The sequence below is a fragment of the Pantherophis guttatus genome, chromosome 4, assembly GCF_059756535.1.
Source record: "Pantherophis guttatus breed Tessera chromosome 4, ASM5975653v1, whole genome shotgun sequence".
NCBI lineage: Eukaryota > Metazoa > Chordata > Lepidosauria > Squamata > Colubridae > Pantherophis > Pantherophis guttatus.
The window spans coordinates 38,435,543-38,460,832 of NC_142066.1; the positions used below are offsets into that span (position 1 = coordinate 38,435,543).

Below are 25,290 nucleotides of genomic sequence, written 5' to 3' on the forward strand. Positions count from 1 at the left end.
TGGTTTTGACGAGAAAACAAAGTAGATTAGATACTATTAGGCTACTGAAACCTGCAAGTTTATGACCTTTCACAGACTGAATTGTGTAAGATTCTAAATAAATTTTCTGCTATTTTTATGCACAATTGTTCTTTTATAGATGAGTTGTACTCCCACTACTATTATTGTTGTTGATCTATGCATGCATATGGTAACTGTCTGCAACAAGATTTTTTTTTAACATGATGCAGATGACAGAAAAATTACATTCCAAGTGTCAGATCTACCACTATGATTAGAAAAGTTTCCTTAACCAGGAAATAAAAAGTTATAATGGTGGAAAATATTCATTATGGATCCCTGTTCTTCTTTAAAAATTACATAAGCTTAAATATAGGCATATGTGTATACGAAGTGGGTAATGATACCCAGTCTCTTATTTTGTGAATGTGATAAATTAAATGTAACTAGTTCTAGGACAAAATCTACACTAACTATAATTGAGTCAATGGATGTGTTTCTTTACACATTAAATAAAAATAAATAAACGCATTGTAAGCCGCCATGAGTCTTCGGAGAAGGGCGGCATATAAATCAAATTAAAAAAAAATAATAATGAAGGAACAAAAATAGGTCTCAAGGTACTATTTTCTACTAATATTCCATGTGAAGCCATTTTGTTATCAATAAATATGAATATATTATAATTCTTACATACTTGTGGGAGTATTTTTAAGGACAGTAAATTTTGCAGTGGTAGGTGTTTTTACTTTTCCCATCAAACTGTTTCTTAACACATTAAAAACTTTATTGCAAAAAGTAAAAGTATTATAAATTATATATCACTTTTATGTATAGATCTACATTAAATTGATTTGCATCATAAAATAGTGAGATATGATATCCATTTCCTACATTTTGATTTATAAATTATAACTTTTTCATACCACTATTCATTTTTTCAAAATATTACACACACACACGCACACACGCACACACACACACACACACGATACAAAAAAGCAAATAAAAACGAAGCTAAAAAAGAGAGAGGAAGAGGTAGAGGTAGAGAAAAAGCAAAATGGGAGAGGGCAAATAAAGAGGAGAAAAAGTATAGAAAAAAATAACTTCTGACTTTCTTTGAAACAGATGAAATCCTAAAAATCAATGATCCTTTGAACTAGAATAACAAACAGTGATTCTATCATCACAAACAAGTCTAATAATTGAAATTCAAGATTAAAATTTCATTTAATTTCAAACACAAAGTTGTAGAGTGGTTTCCAAATAGAAACAACACGAAATGATTTTTTTTCTTTTATCAAAGCAAATCAATTTGACCTTCTTCACCAACTGCATTAATTTCACTCTCCATTCTTACATTGTGACTATAAGTTCTTTCATCTCTGCCTATAAAAGACCCTTGCTATTGTTGTCCTATATAAAACAAAGTTCCATGTTTTGTTTTTGTTTTGCTTTTTCAATCTGTTTGTCCGTCACACGTACAAGAAAAACTTCTGATCTTATTTTACATTCAGTTTAAGAATGCTTCAAGCTAAATGTATTTATAATCATTTTTATATTTATATTTTTATAAGGGTTGGTACTCATTTGAAGAAAATCACCTTTTTTAGCTGTCTTCCCAATGCATTTTTGACCTCCTTGTTCCTTAGGCTATAGATTAATGGATTCAACATAGGAATTACAACAGTATAAAAAATAGAAACGACTTTGCCTTGATTTGGAGAAGCCATTGCTCCAGGCTGACCATACATGAAGAAAGCTGTTCCAAAGAACAAGGTAACAGCCATGATATGGGAAGTACAGGTGGAAAAAGCTTTGTGTCTCCCCTCTGCAGAAGCCATGTGGAGTATTGTGGCCACAATATAGACATAGGAAATCAAAACTATAGTGGATGTTATCATTATGATAAACCCACATAATGCTAGAAGCACAATCTCATTTACAAAAGTGTCTGAACAAGCTGCTTTCATTACAGCTGGGACATCACAGAAGAACTGGTTAATTTCCCCTGGTTCACAATAGGATAAGCTGAAAGTAAGACTTGTCTGTGTGCAACAGTTGATGAAGCCAAAGAAATAACAAACAGTTATTTGGAGTTTACAGGTTTTCCTGGACATGGTGATATTGTAAAGCAGTGGATTGCAGATGGCAGTAAATCGGTCAAATGCCATCACAGCTAGGAAGAAACATTCAGTTGTTCCAAAAAGAGAGAAAAAGAACATTTGTATGGCACATGCATTATAGAAAATGCCCTTCTGCCCTGTTGCAAAGCTCACCATGGCTCTAGGAGTTATAACAGAGGAATAGCAGATATCCAAGAAAGATAAATTCTTCAGGAAGAAGTACATAGGACTTTGGAGTTGAGGATCAAGAGTAATAATAGTGATCATTCCAATATTCCCCATCAGTGTTACGATGTATAGCAGCATGAAAAGAAAAAACAAACCCAGCTGTAGTTCTAGGGGGCCTGAGAATCCTTCTAAAATGAATTGTGTGATTTTGGAGTGGTTTCCCATTTTGTTTTCTGAAAAATGGAACACATGAGATAAAAACATAATGAGTAATAATGCAACAGTGGCCTTTTTATCGTTGGATACAAACAACAATAAGTTATCAGATCAAGGTTCATAAATGTTTTTCCCACTTCCCAGTGCAGTCCATTTTAAGTCTATCTTAATACAATAAAACAGTTGATACTTTGTTTGGAATCATTCAACCCTGAAAAAGTAAACCAGCTTTGATCGCAATTATTGCTGAGATTGACATTACGGATTTCTTCAGATACCAAGGAATAAATTTTTAAAATACAAGTTCATAAATAACTTTAGGCCCCAAAGGCAAAATGATAGAGCGTTCTCTTACGTATTTGCATAATGTATCATGCATTGAGTAGCAACATACCCGTTTGAATATTTAATTTAATATTCAATTATTACATTTAAACATTTTAGATACAACCACACTAAACCAATATCAGTTATGTGTTTATCTAAGAATTTCCTGATCTATTTGTTTTCCTTTATATAGTAAGTACCGTAATAGCTTTGTTTTTTACTTTACCACAAGATTCATTTTCCAAATGTTTTAAAATTAATAGTCAGATCAATTTATGTGATATATTTTATATTTCAATTTTGAACTTGAAAAATTCTAATTTCTATTTCTTATAGCCAGATATAATAAATTCCAACCACAAGCAATCTGCATTCACACATACAGAAAAAAGCTGTAAAATGGAATTTTCTTATGAAAATTTCTTAAATTTCATCATTTCCAAAGTAGACCCATGTTATAAAAATGTGGGGCTACTATATAAAAAGTATTAACCATTTGTGTGTGTGTGTTCTGTTGCATTCAGTTACTGAAATCTAATGCCACTTTTAGGAGATTTCCCCTTCCCCCATACTGAAACTTATACTGAAATATGTTATGGTCTATGAGATATAAAAAAACCTTCCCTTATTAGCAGGTAACATATAATTATTATTTGTAATTATTTTGAATAAATAAATATTTGCAAAAATAAACACACTCAAGCAATGTTGACTCACACTCCTCTGTGCTGCTCCATTCAGCTTATTCATACATTTGATAGGAGAGAAATGCTATCATTGTCATCTTAGAAAGTCTGTCATTATGAATGTATCCACTAAAATATCCCATCCTTAGATTAAAATGAGTGCAATAAAACTCAGGTTTTGGAAAGATTTCACAGAGAAGAAATCAGCTAGAAATGCACAAATTTCTGAGGGAAAGTTAAGAAATCTAATTTTTCCACCATTATCTGGTGACGAGAGTGAGAGAAAGAAAGAGAGAAAGGGGAGGAAAGGGAGAGAGAGAAGGAAGGAAGGAAGGAAGGAAGGAAGGAAGGAAGGAAGGAAGGAAGGAAGGAAGGAAGGAAGGAAGTCTTTCTCTCAAGTCATTTCCGTATTGTTTTATTCACATTAACTCAGAAGTGGTTTTCATTCTTAAACAGACACTCTGCAGACCCTTTTTTTCCAGAGAGTTATCCACATCATCATTCCTCACCTTCAAAAAAACCTCTTGGATTATTTATATTTTTAACTATGAACAGGGGATATGTAATAGCAGCAGCAGCAGCATGTCATAATCACTTGTTTTTAATGTTCTGTTTCTTAACACAAGGATCAAAAGTTCAAAATAATAAAAGACAACTTTGTACATCAAAATATATTTATACAGAATAAAAATGTTACAAAAAAAATCTACAATAGGTTTTTTTCCTGGTATGAAACATCAAAAGGAATGATCTTTCACCTTCTTATTCAGTAACTGAAGAATAAGATGCACAATTGTAGCTTATATTGAGACATTGCCCATGTTCTATTCATAATTGTATAAAAATAACCAGAAAATTCTGCTGAAATGGATGAAAATTTTTCAAAGCAATACAGTCCATGTATCTCCATCAACAATCATTAAATAAGCATCATTATCTCTTTCCACAATAATTCTCTCTCTTTAAAGGTAGCAATTGCTCATTTTAATTATATCCCCTAGAGTTGTGGCACCTAATGGAGAAGCAGCTTTCTTAACTGCAAAGTTATGAAATATTTCTGTTTTAAGATTCTGTTTGTTCATTTCTCCCAGTTTTTTAAGATACAACATCTTATAGCTACAATTAATTTTATATTAAACCAGAAGATTTAGATTCATTCATTCATTCATTTGATTCATTTGATTGATTGATTGATTGATTGATTGATTTCTGTAACCAGCCATCTCAGCAAACAACTCTGGGCAGGTCTTAAAAGCTAGTTCTAAGAAAGTTACTCTGTTATGCTGATTCTATGCACTGAATATGTTATGCATATATTGAACATATATGCTGGTTATATACTTACCGAAACATCTCTTATTCCTCTTTAAAATAATGCTCCCAGATAATGTCTGATACATAAATTCATCGCTCTCTGAATCCAGATAGAATACTTAAGCCACATGAAATTACAACTGAGACAATACTTTATATGTGTTTCTTATGGTATTAATCTGGTTTATTTGTTTGTTTCTTTGTTATTCATTCATTCGTCTGTTATTTATTCATTTATTTATTCATTTGAAATTGTGTAGCTCTGTGGAATCAAAAGAGTTACTACACCTGAATTTGAATACCTACAACAACAACAACAACAACAACAAAGGTTGAAGGATCAATGAAATAAATCTGTCTTCAATTACCCTTTAAATGCAATTGGGGGAGAATCTTTATAACTGAGGGATAAGGAATTTCAAAATATCTGGACTGTTTTAGCAAATATCAGCAATATTAATCTCTTTTCCTATAACCCATGATGTTGGAAGAATCTGAAACACCTACCCAAGATGTTTCCCCCCTCCTTTAGACAGATAGATTCATTACTGACAAGGTACTATCTCTCATGTAACAGCTGTTATGTCATACAGAGCTTTGCGAATCATTGGCAGCAGTTTGAATATGATGGATAAATCTATCTGTCTAACAACTTATTCTGAATAAAGAAAAATAAAACTTTAGGAGATTCAACTTCCTTGTACCCAGGACTTTGTGGAATTACTCTATGCAATCTTCTTCATATCCTTTTCACAAGGATATACAGCTTTAAAGGAAATGTTATGAAAAATATTTCAACAGCAAAAATCATTATTTTGTTTTTATTATTTTATTGTTAATGGGGTTCTTATTATTTTAAAGCTACTTTTAATGAAGTTTGTTATTATGAGAAATGTGGAATTTGGTGAAGTGAGTGACATATATTGTAACACGCACAAAAACAGTCACACAGAGAGATGAGGATGGAGATACGGTGATAGGGAGATAGAGAGACGGAGATAGAGATAGCAGATAGAGAGAGAGTAGGAGAGAGAGAGAATACAAAGCGACTTTTATTGCTTATGACTATCAAGTACAGTCACAAAACGTCTACTCCAAAAATGAATTTTAAATTAAATTAACAGCAGATGCTGATTTTTTTAAAAAATCAAGTTTACATAACCAGCAAATGAAGTGTTAAACAACATTTGAGAATTCAGTTGTTTCAAAGAAAACATTGACCAGTATGAAAAGAATTAGTGAATGAATGCTTTCCATCTGAACTAGTAAAATAAGCAAGTTAAAATATAAACCCTAACAGTTAGGGTTTATTCCTCCTACATTTATCAGACCATAGACTTTATTTGAAGAAAACCAATGAAGAAATATATTTACACCATGGTGATCAAGAGATTAAAACACTGGATTAGGAAAAAGAAAACCAGGTTCAGGTCCTGCCTTAAGCGGGGAGGCCAGCTGGATAACTTTGAGCCAGTTGCTCTAGTTCAGCCCTAAACGGAGTAGTTTAAAAAATAACTACCTATCAAAGAGCAGTGAAGCAATGTGGTAGATTACAGTTTATAGTTTTCAGAAACAGTGGAGTGATCTGAGATGATAATCTATCTACAATCTATCTGCGTCTATGTACACATATACAAATCCAGACTGACATGAGATGCAGTGTGAAGAAATGCCAGGTGGGCCACTGATGAATTTTATTTTCTTCAGAGTCTCAAAATTTTAATCATCAACAGAGAATGGCATGTGATATGGAGGCAGGCTGTGTCATGATATGACTGTCTGATGGAAATATGAAACTGAAAACATGTTATTTGTTTCAGATGCATACAATTTATGGTTTTCACTGAAAAGCAAGAAACTATCAAAGAGTGAAAGCACATATTTAAAAAAATTAAGACAACAGTATAATATTTACTTTCAAGAATAGAATAGAATCAGTAGTAGGTTTCACTTTAGTTTGCTATTGGTTCTCTCATGCATGTGCGCATGCTCCCGCCGCTGCTGCTACTGGTTCTCCCGATCCAGGGCAAACAGGTAGCAACCCACCACTTAATAGAACAGAACAGAACGGAACGGAACAGAACAAAACAGAACAGAATGAACAAATCTTACAAATAGATCTTAATGTTAAAAGGTTCTACAGTTCTGTGTTAGTAAGCTCTATAACTACCTTATTAATAACTTATTTTATACTTTCAATTATTATTCTTGATTAGATATAATTCCATTTATTTCACATTGATAGATGACCAAAATGAAGAGTGATATACTGAATATTTTGCAATTTTAAAAGTGTCAATTTCCATTGCATGGGTATTCATTGTGATTTCTTTAAAAAAAAAAAGTATATCAGTGAATCTCCCAAAACAAAATTAATACCTGAAATAATTTATGGGCAAACAAATAAAATGAAAATACATTGTACATTCAGTTACAGAAACTACAAAGGTATTGTTAGTGAAATTTTGTTTACATTTGTAGAATTATTCTGTGACACTAAGTAACTTCTTTGCCTAAGTATTAGCCAAAAAATGTCTTCCTCAAGGCACAATTTATCTCTTTATTTCTGAGACAATATATTAAAGGGTTCAAAAGAGGAACTATCACAGTGTAGAGCACTGACACAAGTTTGTTGGCGTTGTAGGCATACATAGCTTTGGGGCGTGCATAGGTGAAGAGTGTGGTGGAGTAAAAGAGTATAACCACTGTGAGGTGAGAACTGCATGTAGAGAAAGCCTTCTTTCTTCCTTGTGCTGAAGGAATCTTCAAAACTGTTGAAATGATATAGATGTATGATGTAACAACCATGCAGAGGGGAACCATGATAACCATTAGAGCCAAGATGAAGTCTACCAGTTCAGCTATGGAAGAATCTGTGCAAGAAACATTCAAGAGGGGTGAAATATCACAGAAATAGTGATTGATCTTGTAAGTGCTACAGTATTTCAGACGGCCAATAAAGCTCAGTTTTATCATGGAGGTGAGTAAACCACATATCCAGCATCCTGCTGAAAGCTGAACACAGAAATTATTGTTCATGAGGACTGGGTAACGAAGTGGATAGCATATAGCTAAATACCGATCATAAGCCATCACAGCTAGAAGAATATATTCACTGCACACAAAGGTAACAAAAAAATATAGCTGTGTTAGACAACCTTGGAAGGAGATGCGTTTGTCTTGTGATAGAAAATCTCCCAACATTTTAGGAACAATGACTGTAATGTACCAGACTTCAAGGAAGGAAAGGTTACACAACAAGAGGTACATGGGCTTATGAAGATTATTATTGACCCAAATGACTGCAATGATGATCAAATTCTCCATGAGGATCATCAGGTATGCAATGAGAAATAGGACAAAGAGAAGAATCTGAAGCTCTGCAGTGGTAGTGAATCCCAGTAGGATGAAGTAGCTGACATTTGTCTGGTTGGCTTCTTCCATGATGCATAGAGTCTGGGATTTACAAGAACGAGAGAGAAATGTATAATGCAACATCAATTAACCTACAAGCCCTTACATTTCTTTTCCATTTTTGAAGTTCAGGACATAAAAAAATATCTATCTGAGAAATCTACTTCATTCTTCTTTACTATAATTCATTAGGTTTGAAAATATAAAGGCTGAACAATAAGGCAGTGAAAATATTTTATTTTTTTTAAAAAAAGAAAAATATACTATATTTTTCTCCCTACATATTGAAAATGAATTCCCAGCAAACCTATGTTTCAATCCTGAAATATGCATTCTGAATTGTACCAGATTCAAGGGCATCAACTGTTTTAAAGCAGTGATATTTAAATTAATTGTACTTAGATATATGAGAGATAGATATTTGTTGTCCATAGGATAGACTGTCCTTGGAATTACATTTTGTCCTCGAATACAAGATAAAGTTAAAGAAAATATAATGCTGTCAGTTTGTCAGACAATCAAAAAGTGCAAAATATATTTGCCAGTTTTCAGCTTCCATGCAAAACCCATTAAGGGACTGGTCAGTAAAATTCACAATTCAGTGCTTTCAGTTGTCAATGCATACCTGTGAAAGCAAAAGGAATTCTATTCAATCACAATTTAACACACATTTTGATCAACTTCCTTTAGACCTCCTTAAGAATATTATAGCACCAGTTTCTTTTCTGTATACAAAAATTTCCTAGATATTATATTATCTATTCAGCTGAATGCTACTTGCAAAGTGTATAGAAAAGAAATAAGGATAGTCACCTCAGTTTTATCCAGACTGATTTTTTTCTTTTCTTTTTTGTTCTGTCCATTTATGGAGTGGATTCTTGTTTCTATAATAATGCTTTTTATTTGCTCATTTCTCCTTCTTGAGACTAACCATGACAATTATTACAATTCTCTCAGGGACTGTAGCCTCAGAAGATATTTTAATTCCTTCACCCATTGGGCTATATATTTTTAAGAGTCCTAGCTGAACACAAAGACCAAGCTATAATTTGTTTTAGGGGGAAAAAGACAAATTAAAACTAGGAAAAGTATCAGTAGGTTCTTAAAATGCTGCTGCCTAAATTCCTCACTTTCTTCTGCAGTCAAATTCATTATTCTTAAAATAAAGATTTACAGCTGGTTAAACAAGTACCAATAGTACTTGTTTATTCTGTGGGCGGAGTCTCCCGCCACCACTGCTACCAGTTCCCCTGAACCAGAGCGAACCTCTAGCAACCCACCACTGGACTAGAACTCATGATTGCCTACTTTCTAGGTTGGTGTCTTAACTATTAGAGTTCCCTTAACAAGGTTTAGTGTATTTTTTCGCTATATCATCTTTACTTGTGAGTCTTTCATCTATATTCCTGTCTGGGCCAGTTAAGATAAAATGGACCAGCATAAGTTCTTAGTCCAACACTTAATAGGAGGAGGAGCAATAACTGTATCAATGTTTGCAGTAAAAAAACATAGCACTTTTTAGAGATACTTATCTGGCTTTCCAAATTATTGATGAGAGATGCCATCAGTCTATTCCCAGATATTGTCTTCTGGGATCCTATATTCCTTAAAAGTGTTTCTGCCAGTGTACAGAGGAAGAAAAGTGACCGTGACAGAAATATACACAAAACATTACCCTGTCAAAAGGAGAAAAATGTTAAGTCCTGGAAAAAAATGATATTATTGGAAGTAAATCAGGCAAATTCCACACAGTGGAATTATTCTCCAGTGGAGAATAAGGAAGGAGATACAATATAATCAGACTTTCAAAATGCTGGTATTATAGACAACCTCAATAAAATCTTCTTCTGGAGTTGCTTTTCTGGTCTGGTCTACTTAAGGGGGCTGGTAGACAGTCCACTAAAGTTATGGACAACTTTATGTTGTTATGATCTGATAAGATGTGCTACTAACACTTCTCCAGGTATTATTGTTTATATTATTGATATAAAGCCCAAACAATTTGAACTTTGATGTAAACCCAAAGTCCTAAAAGAAAACTGAACAACTGCTGGCTCCAACAGATCTTTTCAGCAATACTTGAAGTTTCTGGCAAGCTTAAAGAACATGAATTGTTTATTTATTTATTTATTTATTTATTTATTTATTTATTTATTTATTTTTATTAAATTTATAGATCGCCCTTCTCCCGAAGGACTCAGGGCGGTGTACAGCCAAAGTAAAAAACATGAATACAAACATTAAAAACAGTTTAAAAAGAAATATATAATTTGGCCCCAAAGTTAAAAAACAATAACACAACATATTAAAAACATTTTAAAAAGCCTTAAGCCAGCCCGGCTTGCTGAAAGAGGAAGGTCTTCAGGGCATGGCGGAAGGCACCGAGGTCTTGAATTCTTTGTATCTCTGGGGGCAGTTGATTCCAGAGAGCAGGTGCCCCCACAGAGAAGGTCCTCCCCCTGGGGGCCACCAGTCTACATTGCTTGGCCGATGGCACCCTGAGGAGGCCCTCTCTGTGGGAGCGCACTGGTTGGTGGGAGGTCGTTGGTGACAGCAGACGGTCTCGAAAGTATCCAGGTCCTATGCCATGGAGCACTTTAAAGGTGATGACCAACACCTTGAAGCGCACCTGAAAGACCACTGGGAGCCAGTGCAACTCACGCAGGAGGGGTGTTATGTGGGAGCACCATGCAGCTTCTGTCACTACCTGCGCGGCTGCATTCTGGACCAGCTGAAGTCTCCGGGTGCTCTTCAAGGGGAGCCCCATGTAGAGAGCGTTGCCGTAGTCCAGGCAAGAGGTGATGAGGGTATGAGTGACTGTGCACAAGGAATCCCGATCTAGGAAGGGCCACAACTGGCAGATCAGGCGAACCTGATAAAAAGTCCCCCTGGCCATAGCCATCAGATGTTCCTCCAAGGACAGCTGCATATCCAGGAGGATGCCCAAGTTGTGCGCCCTCTCCGTGGGGGCCAGCGACTCACCTCCAATAGTCAGTGATGGAGTCAACTGACTATATTGGGATGCCGGGAACCACAGCCACTCAGTCTTGGATGGGTTGAGCCTGAGCCAGATCCGCACGGCCTCCAGGCACCAGGACTTCACTTCAAGGGCATCAATGGGGTGGCCCTGACAGCTGGGTGTCGTCAGCGTACTGGTGGTACTTAACCCTGAAGCCACGGATGATCTCACCGTGATCTCATATCTTCTTCTGTTAACATATTTATCTTTGTTAACATATTTATTCAATGAAATCCTCTTGACATTTTTTTTAAAATTTTGATTTATATGCCGCCCTTCTCCGGAGACTCAGGGTGGCTTACAATGTGCTACGCAATAGCCTTCATCCTTTTGTATATTTATACAAAGTCAGCTTATTGCCCCCACAAACTGGGTCCTCAATTTACCTACCTTAGAAAGGATGGAAGGCTGAGTCAACCTTGAGCCTGGCGAGATTCGAACTGCAGTAATTGCAGGCAGCTGGTCTTAATAACAGGGTGTTTTAGACCACCGTACTACCAAGGCTCTTCTTGTATAGATCTATTATTGGATCATTACTGTATATTTCTAATTGGACCAGACCAGATATCACTCTTGCTGTTAATCTATTGTCAAGACACATAAGCAGCCCTAGTGTATATCACTGGGAAGGAATCAAAAGAATTCTAAGGTATCTAAAATTTAGTGCTGATGTCTGTTTATATCTAGAACCATTTATTTCAGAAAAGCCCATATTGACTTGTTATGCTGATGCAGATTGGGCTGGAGACCCAAAAAGTTGAAAAAGTATCTCCGGTTATGTTTTCCTTATAAAAGGTTACACAGTACATTGGTATACTGGCAAACAAAATTTAATTGCCACTTCTGCGGCAGAAGCCGAATACATTTGCCTATCTAAGGCAGCCAATAACCTGACCTGGTTTGATGATTTGTTGTCCAATATATGGGCCGAACCCATTTATCCTATTATTATCAATGAAGATAATAAAGCAGCAATAGATATATCAGCTTCTGAGGCAATAGGCCAAAGATCTCGACATATCGATATCAAGTATAAACATGTGAGACAATTATCAAGTATAGGTTTTATTAAGGCTATTCACTGCGATATGAGTGAACAGATTGCTGACATTCTCACTAAACCCTTAGCAACCAAACAACACACATATCTGACTTCTAAATTTAATGTACATATCTAAAACCAGTGTTTTATTATTGGTTAGGTATTTTAGAGGGGGATTTGTTACAATTGAAAATACCTAACCTGTTTTCTGTATATATGTATATTTGTATATGAGTTAAATGTATGATGTCACTACGCTACTTCCCATTGGTCCCTACTTACCTTTTGCCTCACCTCCTCTGTATATAAATTGATGCTCCTGTCAGAGCAGTTGCAGTCCAAATGTTATTCTGAGGAAGATAAGAAACAAATAAATACCTTTGTTATAAAGAAGTCTAGAGTCTGTTAATTGGGCCTAACCAGAATAAACAAATAAGTAACAAATTTCACCTGGATTTAATTTATTGTTTATGACTCTTAAAGAACTTACTGTGTCCTAGCTGGCTACTGAGTAGCAACACAAAATCTAAATGCGATCTTCAAGTTGTAAGGCGTTACATGTGAATAATCTATATGCAATTAGACATCTGTCATTGCCTATGTTCCAAAAGACATTCCAAAAGTTCAAATACTTTGCTTTTAATAGAATACAGGCAGTCCTCAATTTATGACCACAATTGAGCCCAAAATTTCTGTTGTTAAGTAAGACATTTGTTAAGCGAGCTTTACCCCATTTTATCACAGTTGTCAAATGAATCACTGCAGTTGTTAAATTAGTAACATAGTTGTTAAGTGAATCTGGCTTCCCCCTTGACTTTGCGTGACAGAAATTCACAAAAGTGATCACATAACCCCAGGGCATTGCAACTGTTATAAATCTCAAGCATCTGAATTTTGATCACTTGACCATGGGACTGCTGTAACAGTCAAGTGTCAAAATGGTCATAAGTTATTTTTTTCAGTGCCGTTGAGATATTGAACAGTCACTTAATGAACTGTTGTAAGTTGAGGACAAACTGATTGTAGCTTTGCATTAACTACCCAGACTTAGCATTTTATAGCTCAGTTATTTATAGTAAGGCCAATATTGTGTAAATTGTACTCCCTTAATAAGGAAAAGGAGATCTACATTTCTAGGCTAAATAGTATAGATCATACTTGGTTCCCACTCTTCTATATGGAATGTAGATTATATTCTATATTCGGATATAAATTATAAGCTACATTCAGTTAGGAAGAATACTATTCTTATTACACAACAGAACATTTATACCAAGATGAATAGGAAAAATTTCTAGCACTTTCTTAGTAATTGATATGAGATACATTCTTACACTGAAGTATAAAGTGTTTATTTACAATAGTGAATCAGCTAAATTAAAAGCTGAAAAAGGCCAAGGATGCAACCCATGATATGGTGTCATGCAAGTCTGAATATACATCTGACTGGCTACAGCAAGAAAGTATTTTATTTCATTTAGCAATGCATCAGAAAGTCAGTGAGAATGGCATGAGGAAATATGAATGGCATAGTTTATTGGGTTAGACAAAGATTGTGTTGTCTGAACATGAGTTACTGCTGGTGTTAATCTGCTAAGAGTTATTTCTTGGCAAACTTGTTTCCCAGCACTGTTTCTATCTCCTAGTGTTTTAAGCCTTTATGTCTAAAGCAGGGGTGAAATTTACTTACCTTCGCTACCGGTTTGCAAATGTGCATGCACTGTGTCTGCACATGCGCAGAAGGCTTAAAATGTCATAAAAAATTGACATTATGAAGTCCACGTGGCTGGGCAGAGCCTCCCACAGCCGCGGCTAGCAGTTCACCCAAGCCTGATAGAACCAGCTGAATTTCACCCCTGCTCTAAAGTCTTTATGCTTCTATGGTTATAATCACAATTTATTTTTCTTGATAAAGTGCATTTGTTACAAAGGTAATTAGCTACCTTAACACCATGTAACTATCTTAACACTACTTTGACTATCTATTTTTCTATACAACATCAGAGAAGCTACTACAATATCAGATAAATGATTCGCAGAATTATATGTATTCCATCTACTATAAAAATAATAGAATTATAAACAAATGCCCTCAATTCTTTTAGGGTTAGAAATGATATTTATGCACACAAGCAGAATATTAATAACAATCATGAAGAAATATAGCTTGGGCAAATCCTTTTTATGAATAAAGTGTGAATGAAATAGAAACATCACATTCAAAAATTCCTCAAGAACTTTTTTTGCAACTAACAAAGTAGGCCCTGTTCATGATAGAGGCCTTGTTTACTGCCAAATTAGGGTAATTTAAACAGCTCCTTGTGATTTTCTGCTACTTTCCTACTATTGTTGCAATGAACAGTAACAGGTGTTACTCACATGTGTGAGTTGTGATACTAATCAAATGAAACAGTGAAAACACTTCATAAAAATAATTGCTTTTTGATAGAGGTTAGAAACAGTATAGATATATAATGTGTGTGTGTATGTACGTGGATAGATTGATAGATAATGGACGGACAGATGGAGAGACATGATTTTGTGTCTGTGTGTGTCGGTGTCTCTGTGTCTCTGTGTAAGTAAATGTTCTAATTAGGCCACCTTTTAGCCAATGTCCCAATGATACCAAAAGAGACTATTTTTTTAAAAAATTAGCATACAATTTAATCCATATTTTGTTCAGAGAACAAAATGAAAAAAATCTGGGGGAAAAAAAACCACTCTCTAACATTAACCAAGGAGCTGCTGGCTATCTTTCATTGATAAATTTAAACAAATGGTATGGATAAAATTGAAAATGGAGGAAGAGGCAGAAATTATAATATTGTTCTATTTCCTACGATGATTAAGAGCTTTTCTGAATATTTGCTTAACGACAAAATGTCTTCCTCAAGGCACAATTTATCTCTTTATTTCTGAGACAATATATTAGAGGGTTCAAAAGAGGAACAATTATAGTGTAGAGCACTGACACAAATTTGTTGGAGTTGTAGGCATACATAGCTTTGGGCCTTGCATAGGTGAAGAGTGTGGTGGAGTAAAAGAGTATAACCACTGTGAGGTGAGAACTGCATGTAGAGAAAGCCTTCTTTCTTCCTTGTGCTGAAGGAATCTTCAAAACTGTTGAAATGATATAGATGTATGATGTAACAACCATGCAGAGGGGAACCATGATAACCATTAGAGCCAAGATGAAGTCTACCAGTTCAGCTATGGAAGAATCTGTGCAAGAAACATTCAAGAGGGGTGAAATATCACAGAAATAGTGATTGATCTTGTAAGTGCTACAGTATTTCAATTGGCCAATAAAGCTCAGTTTGATCATGGACGTTACAAAACCACACATCCAGCATCCTGCTGAAAGCCAAGCACATAATATATTGTTCATGAGGACTGGGTAATGAAGTGGATAGCATATAGCCAAATAACGATCATAAGACATAACAGCCAGAAGGACAAATTCACTGCACATAAAACTGACAAAGAAATACAGTTGTGTTAGGCAGCCTTGGAAGGAGATGTGTTTTTCTTGTGATAGAAAATCTCCTAACATTTTAGGGACAATAGTAGTAATATACCAAATTTCAAGGAAAGAAAGGTTGCATAAGAAGAGGTACATGGGCTTGTGAAGGTTATTATTGACACAAATAACTATGAGGATTATGATATTCTCCATCATGATCATCAGATAAGCACAGAGGAAGAGGACAAAGAAGAGAATCTGAAGGTCTGCATTGGTAAAAAATCCCAAAAGGATGAAGTAGCTGACATTTGTCTGGTTGGTGTCCTCCATTGAAAGTAGAATCTGTGATTCAAAAGAGATAGAAAAAGATATGAAACAACATCAGTTAAGATATGAACACTTACATATTTTTAACATTTATGAAATACAATACAAAAAAAGATAAATGATAATTCTTGTTTATTCTTTTTATTTCAAAACACTTTTGAAATATGATTTAAAATCATTTTAATAATATTGTAATTACTATGATAAAATGATAATAAAATCATTTGAAATAATGATTTTAAAATATAAAGGCTTTACAATAATCATGTGAGATAGATGATAGATAGATAGATAGATAGATAGATAGATAGATAGATAGATGCTAATTACTAATGCTGCATTCTTAAATATACAGATTGACCTGTTACTTGACATATGAGGGCTTCAATGAGATTGAAGAAATGGGATTTAAGTTACTTGTTGCTCTATACATTATGTATGATAGAGATAGGCAGAAACAGAACTAGTTTCATTTGGAATTATAATTTCATCCTAAAATACAAAATAAATCCAATTGCTCTGAATGCTGTCCCAATCCCCAAATGGGATTGTTCGCATTGTTTTATTCTTTGTTGTAAGCCACCCAGAGTCCCTTGGGAGTTGGGCAGCATAGAAATGCGACTAAATAAATAAATAAGTATCCCTGACTGAGAGTGCAAAACATTTTTCACTTCAGCCTGCATGTAGCAGCCTCCATGTAGCAAAAGAAAGGACTAGTCCCTTATGCCTTTAAAGAGCTATAAAATCAAAATTCACATGAAAATACTTTCCTTGTTGTCTATGACGTCTTTGCATGTTTCCACAATTCTTCTCATGTGAGATAGATGATAGATAGATAGATAGTTTCAGTTTCAGAGATCAGCACAGCATGTAGCTTTAGTAGAGAACAGTTGAGCTAAGCCATGCCCAGGCTCCTTGATGTCTCCTTCCTTGTTGCTCACACAGCAAATACTGTTTCAGTTTCTAAACAGCCCTCAATTCTCTCACACACTGACAGATGCTAGCCAGATGAATACTGATGGATGCTGGTATGCAGAGGCAGAATTTTTTTTTTCTTATTTTCCACCCCAAAAAATAAGGTGTGTCTTATACTCCAGAGCATCTTATACTCTGAAAAATATGGTACATTTGTTACAATATACAATATATGCTTATATATATTGGATTCCCAGTTCATGCCCACTACTATCCTTACATTTGAAAAGTAGTAGACATCATACAGGTAGTTCTCAACTTACGACCACAATTGAACCCAACTTTTCTTTTAAGGGAGACATTTGTTAAGTGAGTTTTGCACCATTTTATTACTTTTATGGCACAGTTGTTAAGTGAATCACTGCATTTGATTAGTTAGTAACCCCGTTGCTAAATGAACCTAGATTCCTCATAGACTTTACTTGTCAGAGGTCGCAACATGACCTTGGGACACAGTAGTGGTCATAAATATGAACCAGTTGCCAAGCATCTGAATTTTGATCACATGATCATGGGGATCCTGCAAAGGTCATAACTGTAAAAAATGTTAATCAGTCACATTTTTCAGTGCTGTTATAAGTCTGAATTGTCACTAAACAAACTGTTGTAAGTCGAGGACTACCTGTACTAATATATTCTGTTTAAATACACAAGTATTCAATGGAAATCTTGGAAGTCCATTCTCTTTATATTTTCAGAATTCTATCCATTCAGAAAATGTATTGACAGAGCTTTAATCTTCCGCTGAAGTGAATGCCATTTTATGTTTTATTTCATAATTTTCTTCAGAATGCTGAATGAAGATTGTTCCCCTTGTGTCTATTTTATCTGGTACAAAATATTGAAAAAATGATGTGATAAATCCAGTTAAAATTCCACTAGATGATTTTCTTCCAAATAAGCCAGAATTCAGTAGAGTTCTACTCATGTTTGAAGAATAGCAAATAAAACTTGATTTCAATTTTCTGTCCCAGTTCCCATAGTTGAGAAATTAGAGGGAGGATTATGGGATGCTGACATTGATAATAATTAGTTTTTGATGTATCTTTTATAGGTGCTATGTCTGATGATAAATCTATCATCTATCGCCTGTCTGTCTCTGTCTGTCTGTCTGTCTGTCTGTCTGTCTGTCTGTCTGTCTGTCTCTCTCTCTCTCTCTCTCTATCTATCTATCTATCTATCTATCTTCTTCAGTATTAATTGATCAAGAAAAAAGTCACAAATCAGACACTAAAGACAGAATGATTAGATTCATTTCACATCCCCTCCAACATTATGTATACTTAGAGAATTGGTCCTCTTTTTCATTTAACAATGAGAAATACTTAATGTAGTAGTTATTTTGTAGTTAATATAACTGCTTTTTAAATTTATTTATAAAAATAGGGGATGGAATATAAGGTTATAGAAGTAATTCTCATATTGTAGGTTTCTTATATTACTGACTTTTAACTACATAATAGAAAAATTATAAAGAAGCAATACTTTAAAAACCGACACAAATATACAAACATAATGCTCTCTTTCTGTCTATCTATCTATCTATCTATCTATCTATCTATCTATCTATCTTTCTGTCTATCTATCTATCTATCTATCTATCTATCTATCTATCTATCTATTATCTATCTATATATGTATTGATTCTGCAACCCAACAAAACAGACACAAACTTAAGAGGATAATTAGAACTGCAAAAAAAAAAAAAACCCAATTACTACCAACCTGCCTTCCATTGAGGACCTGTATACTGCACAAGTCAAAAAGAGGACTGTGAAAATATTTACAGACCCCTCACATCCTGGACATAAACTGTTTCAACTCCTACCCTCAAAATGATGCTATAGAGAATTGCACGCCAGAACAACTAAACACAAGAACAGTTTTTTCCTGAATGCCATCACTCTGCTATACAAATAATTCCCTCAACACTGTCAAACTAGTTACTAAGTCTGCATTACTATTAAACTTCTCATTGTTCCTATCACCCATCTCCTCCCACTTATGACTGTATGACTGTAACCTTGTTGCTGGTATCTTTAAGATTTATATTGACTGTTTCCTAATATAATTTGATTGTTTATTTGTTCCATATGACTATCATTATGTGTTGTACCTTATGATTCTTGGCGAATGTATCTTTTCTTTTATGTACACAGAGAGCATACCTTGTGTGTCAATTCACACTTGGCCAATAAAAAATTCTATTCTATTCTATTCTATCTATCTATCATCTATTTATCATCTTCTATATAAAAATAAAATAAAAATAAAACTACCACTTGTTGCCTTAACAGATGCTAAATCTAATGTGGTGGGAGACAAAATTGTTTGGTAGTTTTGAAGCCATGGACTGTTTTTTTCACAGTCCTAAAATGCAATATAAAGGAACATAGCAAACATTCCAGATTGCTCTCTTGTGCTGTAATTATTTCAGGTAGCATCTAGGATTACGGAGATAAAAAGCAATCCCTTGTATTAGAAATCCAGCATGCAGATATCTTATTCCTTAGGTGAAAAACACTTACACTATTTTAATCTCTATTTAAGGGTCTGAAATGTCATGCCCACACCTGGAGGAGGACCAGCATATTAACTTGGCGTATGAATGCTCCTATTATCCTGTCCTTCCATTCTATTGATAAAGATTTTATTTATGATTTACAACTCACTCTCCACTCCCCCTTTCCAAAGGCTGAAAACTTTTGATACTATTCACTTCAGAAAAAAAAAATAAAATAAAAAAGATTTTCACCTTAATATACTGTACATTCAGTTCAGTTGTTTTTGGCTCTTCTTATGGAAATGGATTCTTCCATTGATAAAAGACTATTTATGTTTTCATCTCTGTACCTTGGGACCAAAGGACTAAGTTTGAAGATGATTATCTCCCTCATAAGGATTGTAGCTTCAGAAGATAATTTCTGATAATTTATACCTGATCAGAGTATCTCTTGTTTACAATTCACAACTGAGCATAAAGTTTACAGCCTTAAGATCTCTGGGAGAAAAGACAAATTAAAAGTAGGCAGTGGAAAACTTAGTTCTGGTCAGAAATGAACAGTAAAAGGAAAACACAGATTTTTAAAAGTCTTCATCATAGATATTGTGCATTTTAATTTTCCACATTTAAAAAAAAAAATAAAGCAAATAATTTAATTTGTGAATTAAAGTAAGGTGCTTAAACAGGACATCCTAGGACCCAGATTATTGTCAAACTGTTTCAAAATCCCAGTAGACGAGAATATACATAATTAAGAGTTAAACTGTAGAGTTCTTGGTCTCTTTGAGCTTGGCTATTTCCTTGACATTTCAATACCCAACATTTCAATACCCAATTATCTAACCCTAGATAATCTCATCAGTATGACTGAATGTGGGTTTTCTGCCTTTTCATATCTGGTAACTTGCCTTTAGTGGTGGTGTGGTTTTCTTCTTAGTGGCTCCTTGATTATATCATTTTCTGCCTGATTGTTTTTCTGATGTTAATACCTGCTTATTTTAATGTTCGCTGAGGATATGTTCTAATCTTGAAGTTTTCTTTCTAGGTTTGTTTATTGTTTCTTTTGAATGGTATATAAATCTGTTTTTAACTCTATGTTTCCTGACAGAGACATTTAGTACTGTGACTGAAAATAAACTCTAAAGGACGAGGGACCTTCCTTAATTGAAGTCAAGCATTTCTATTTGTAAGTTGTAATAGCTAAGAAGGCAGGGTTGTTGTTGTTTTTTTCCTTTATTCAAAACATGTTTCTTCATCAGAATAATGGTCTTCTGTGTATGATGTTATAAGGATATATTTGAGTAAATGTTAATTCAAGCTTACAAGGAAATTGCTTAGTCAAACATTTAATGTAAATGAGAAGTTTCCTTGCCAAACAAATGTTAAAACATAAATTTATTCCCACATTCATGATGGAAATTGTGTGTGACACACAGAGAGAGAACAAATGTGTTTGTTAAAATTGAATTATTCTAAACAGAAAAAATAATTTAAGACAAATACCAGTAAAACAATATTATAAATTATATATAGCAATAGTTTGGCAAAATCCCTTTTATTAACTAAGTGTAAGTGAAATAGAAATGTGAGAATATGTCACTCAAATTTTCAGAAAAAAAATGACCTCATAAAACATGTCTTAATTTTAAAAAAGTTAAGACTGTGACTATTGCCTTTTTTTAAATCTCCAAATTAAAATATTCTTAAAATCTACCTGAAATTCTTTCTATGTACTACTCTACATAGTGTACTACTGGCAGTGGTGGGATTCAGCTGGTTTGCATTAGTTCAAATGAACCGGTTGTTAAATTATACTTCCCCCACCCCCCACTATCAAAGTGGATCCTGGATACTGTGCTGTGCTGCAATGAAGAAACAAGCAATGGAGTGGCTGGTGTGGCCACTTTCCCTCCTCCTTCCTTTGTACTGCCTGCTCCATTGCCTGTTTCTCCATTTCAGTGCAGGGCAGTGCCCAGGATCCACTTTGATGGATGAGGGGTAATTTAACAACCAGTTTGCCCAGGGTCAGCTTGGCTGTCACTGGAGGGTCATCCTGCATGTGTGGCAGAGCTGAAGGATGGGGATGGGCCAGGCCTTCCACGACAGCCAACCGTACCCTGGGCAAATCGGTTGTTAAATTATTTGAATCCCACCACTGACTACTGGTAATAGTAGTAATAACAAGCGGAACATACACAAATATTGGTTAGTTAGTAGTGAAGTTAAGACATTGATTGAAAAATAATTTATTGAAAGATTCTAACATATTATTATTAAAAAGTTCACATTGTTGAAATCTGTTTAAGGTAATTTGGTATAGTATAAATGTAGTTTCACTTCAGCATCCCAAGTAATAAAATTATAATGTTAGAAAAAAATAGAAAAACCAAAAATCCATTTTCTAGAGAAAATGTTGCCTCTCTTTCACTCAGTGGAGGTGGATCAGTTATCTGTCATGAATCTTGACAGATAAAACAGAAGAATATGTATTGAATAAATATTTGGATTCAATAACTTCACTGACCCATACCAACTTGATGTGTCTCTGATTTTGATGTCAGTAGTATGATTCAGTTCTCAAAAATATGGTAATTGCTTTTTATGTTTTTTTTTCTGTTTTATTTTTGGATGCTGAGATACCCAATAACCTCTGTGAACAAGTATGCTACAAATAAACATAGTAGATTTTTCTATTGCATTTTGATGTGATGGTAAAGAGAATAATAATCACGAGAATACAAAGCAATATAAGAATTGAAAAAAAAAAGAAATGCTAAAGTAATGCTGTTCTCAGTCCACAATTTAATGTTTTATATTGTCATATTATAAGTTTTTAATGACAGAAACATCTCATATATTAGCCATTTTGCTTTAACAAGGAAGATATTACACTTTTAAAAAAGTAAAAATATGGGTTAAAGGAAATAGAACTTTCAACTCATTGGCAGTGTACATACAATCAGCAACACAGCTTCCTTATTAATATCTATATCAGGAATGATTAGAAAATAATGTTAGTTATGCATTTGTTTCACACGTGAGCAAAAATGTAAGGGATTTCCCTAAAGCAATTTGGACTTCCCTATTTCTCAAACTGTAAATAAGAGGGTTTACCAATGGTGACAGAACAGTATAGAATAGTGACAGATATTTATCTACACCTAAAGAATGTCTTGACTTTGGTGTCACATAGACAATTATTCCAGAACCATAGAACCCCAGAACTACCATGAGGTGTGAGGAACACGTTGAGAAGGCTTTATGCCTTCCTTCAACAGATGGTATCTTCAGAATAGTAATGGCAATACAAACATAAGACATCAAGATCATAGCAAAGGGTATCAATGCAAGCAAAATAACCTCTATCAGAGCAATCTTCTCGTTTATAGCTGTATCACCACAGACCAGGCTAAGCAACGCAGGAATGTCACAGAAGAAATGATTGATTTCATTTGAATTACAGAAACAAGAGGTGAACACAAGGAAAGTCTGAGAAAGTTGTACTGGAATTCCAGCTAGCCAGGAGGCAGCCACTAGCCCAGAACAGACTCTGCTGTTCATAATGAGTGAATAATGCAAGGGTTGGCAAATGGCAACATAGCGATCATAAGCCATAGCAGCCAGGAGGAAGCATTCTGCTGCCCCTGTGATAAGAAAGAGACTCATTTGAAAAGCACAATTGATAAATGATATGGTTCTATCTTCAGAGACAATGTTTTCAAGCATCTTAGGTATAATTATTGAAGTGTAGCAAATTTCAAGACAGGACAAATTTCTCAGGAAGAAATACATTGGACTATGGAGTGTCTGATCAGCTAGTGTTATAACAATGATAAAGGAATTCCCAATCAGGATCAACAAATAGATGGTAAAGAAAGTGGTAAAGAATAAACCCTCCAAACCTGGAAAACTGGAAAATCCCAACAATAGGAAGCTATTTGTTATATTCTTATTTACTCTCACCTGTTGAAAACAATTGTGGGGAGAGAATACAAAAGCATGTCAATATATGTTTACACAAGTTGGGATACATCTAGACCTTTAAAGGAAAGACAGTATAATAAAAGAAAAGTCAACTCTATAAATCCACAGGAACAATTAATGCAACTAAGTTAGCATAGTTGTTTCCTAAAGAAACCAAATCAAGGAAAAAAATAACAGAGAATTCTGGATAAATTGAAGTTTGTAGACTTGCAATATATACTGCAAATGCTATTGAGTTGTCTAGTGATTACTTTCATTGATATTTGAGACAATATAAAGTACATCACACACATAAAAGCCTGCTAAGAAAAATACCACATGAATGGTTGATACATTGTATAGAACTTTGAATTTCATTGATTTGTTTCTCAATTAATGTATTTTGTAAATCATGTTTTATGTGTTGTGTGTACCAGTCAAACATGGTGTACACAATAAAGTATGGTTAATTAAAACAAAACATTAAACCTAGTTCTAGAGTTGCTTACTTAAACATAAGTGCTACTAATATAAATTTATATTTGAAATATAGCTCATAAGAGTAGATGAGCAAGAAGAATCAACAAATCTTAAATAAAAAAAAACCCTTAAGAGAATCAGAATGAATCTATATTCCTTGTGACTTTTTGTAATCAAGAAAGCTTACCATTTTATGAAGTAAAACAGACTGTCCTTTAAAAAGTGTATGGTTTCACAGTTCACTGTATTTGACTGGTTCTTCCCCCAGTTCCTGATGTTGGCATCTCATATTGCCTACAAAGCAAAAATCTAGTTGCATCACTATGAGGAGATAAAATGTCAACCCACAAGTGATAAATTTGGGCCTAAAGGAGGAAAAATGTAATTTGAATTGTGTGAGAGGTGGGAGACATTTCTTTGCCAGCAAATGTTTTGGACATGGGGCTGTTAAAATCTGGTTGGCATTTTCTAAAAAACTGGAATACAGAAGAAGGGGGGATATGAATATATTAGTACTGAAATAATGAGACATCTGCTGCTCTCTCTTTGATTATCATATTTATATTCTAGCTTTCAGCTCCCAAATGGTGCTCAAAATGCCTTTCAGTTCAAAATGTTACTTTTTGATGAAAATAAAAGTAACTATTTTAAACACAACAAAATATTTGAGGAATAAAAGGAAGGAAAGAAAGAGAGAGAAAGAGAGAAAGAAAGAAAGAAAGAAAGAAAGAAAGAAAGAAAGAAAGAAAGAAAGAAAGAAAGAAAGAAAGAAAAGCTTCTCATTTACAAAAGCCTGCACCAAAATAATACTCCCAACAATCATCTATATATTTACTTACTTAACTTACTTATTTACTCCTTCATTTGTGTGTAGGAGATGTGTGGAAGATCTTGTGTGTGAAATAATAAAATTATGGGAGTTTTGTTCCAGTACTACTTTGTGGGAAGAAAAATAAAGAGGAAAATAGCTTGAATTAATAGCAATGAAAGTAATTTTTAAAAATGTAAGTATTCTCATCTGATGAAGAACTCTCTCAAATGATGACACTTAATATTTTTCCCAAAACAAGACAAAGGCAGTTTCTAGAAGACTGATGAATCTTCAGTCTCTGATGACAATTTGAGGGAGGAGTCTCACACTTTTATCTTTCATACCATAAATACAAATAACAGTAAGAAAAATCTGTAAATAAACTAACTTAGAACTGAAAGAAAAGACATTCTGATATCTGCCATCTTATGGAGCAGAATTGCTTGCATATATTCC

At 34.2% G+C, this 25,290-nt stretch overlaps 4 protein-coding genes across 4 annotated transcripts; all 4 read right to left on the reverse strand.

Moving 5' to 3' along the window:
- Positions 1 to 1,586: 1,586 nt before the first annotated feature.
- Positions 1,587 to 2,558, reverse strand: LOC117668837 (olfactory receptor OR9H1-like). Its single transcript, XM_034422891.2, has one exon. It carries the CDS (start codon positions 2,556 to 2,558, stop codon positions 1,587 to 1,589), a length of 972 nt encoding a protein of 323 aa, XP_034278782.2.
- Positions 2,559 to 7,288: 4,730 nt separating this feature from the next.
- On the reverse strand, positions 7,289 to 8,281 carry LOC117668838 (olfactory receptor 6Y1-like). Its single transcript, XM_034422893.2, has one exon. It carries the CDS (start codon positions 8,279 to 8,281, stop codon positions 7,358 to 7,360), a length of 924 nt encoding a protein of 307 aa, XP_034278784.1. The 3' UTR covers positions 7,289 to 7,357.
- A 6,819-nt stretch (positions 8,282 to 15,100) lies between these two features.
- Positions 15,101 to 16,105, reverse strand: LOC117668908 (olfactory receptor 6Y1-like). Its single transcript, XM_034422960.3, has one exon. The coding sequence runs from the start codon at positions 16,103 to 16,105 to the stop codon at positions 15,182 to 15,184; it is 924 nt and encodes a 307-aa protein (XP_034278851.1). The 3' UTR covers positions 15,101 to 15,181.
- A 6,263-nt stretch (positions 16,106 to 22,368) lies between these two features.
- On the reverse strand, positions 22,369 to 23,372 carry LOC117668839 (olfactory receptor 10A5-like). Its single transcript, XM_034422894.3, has one exon. It carries the CDS (start codon positions 23,370 to 23,372, stop codon positions 22,599 to 22,601), a length of 774 nt encoding a protein of 257 aa, XP_034278785.2. The 3' UTR covers positions 22,369 to 22,598.
- Positions 23,373 to 25,290: the final 1,918 nt, after the last annotated feature.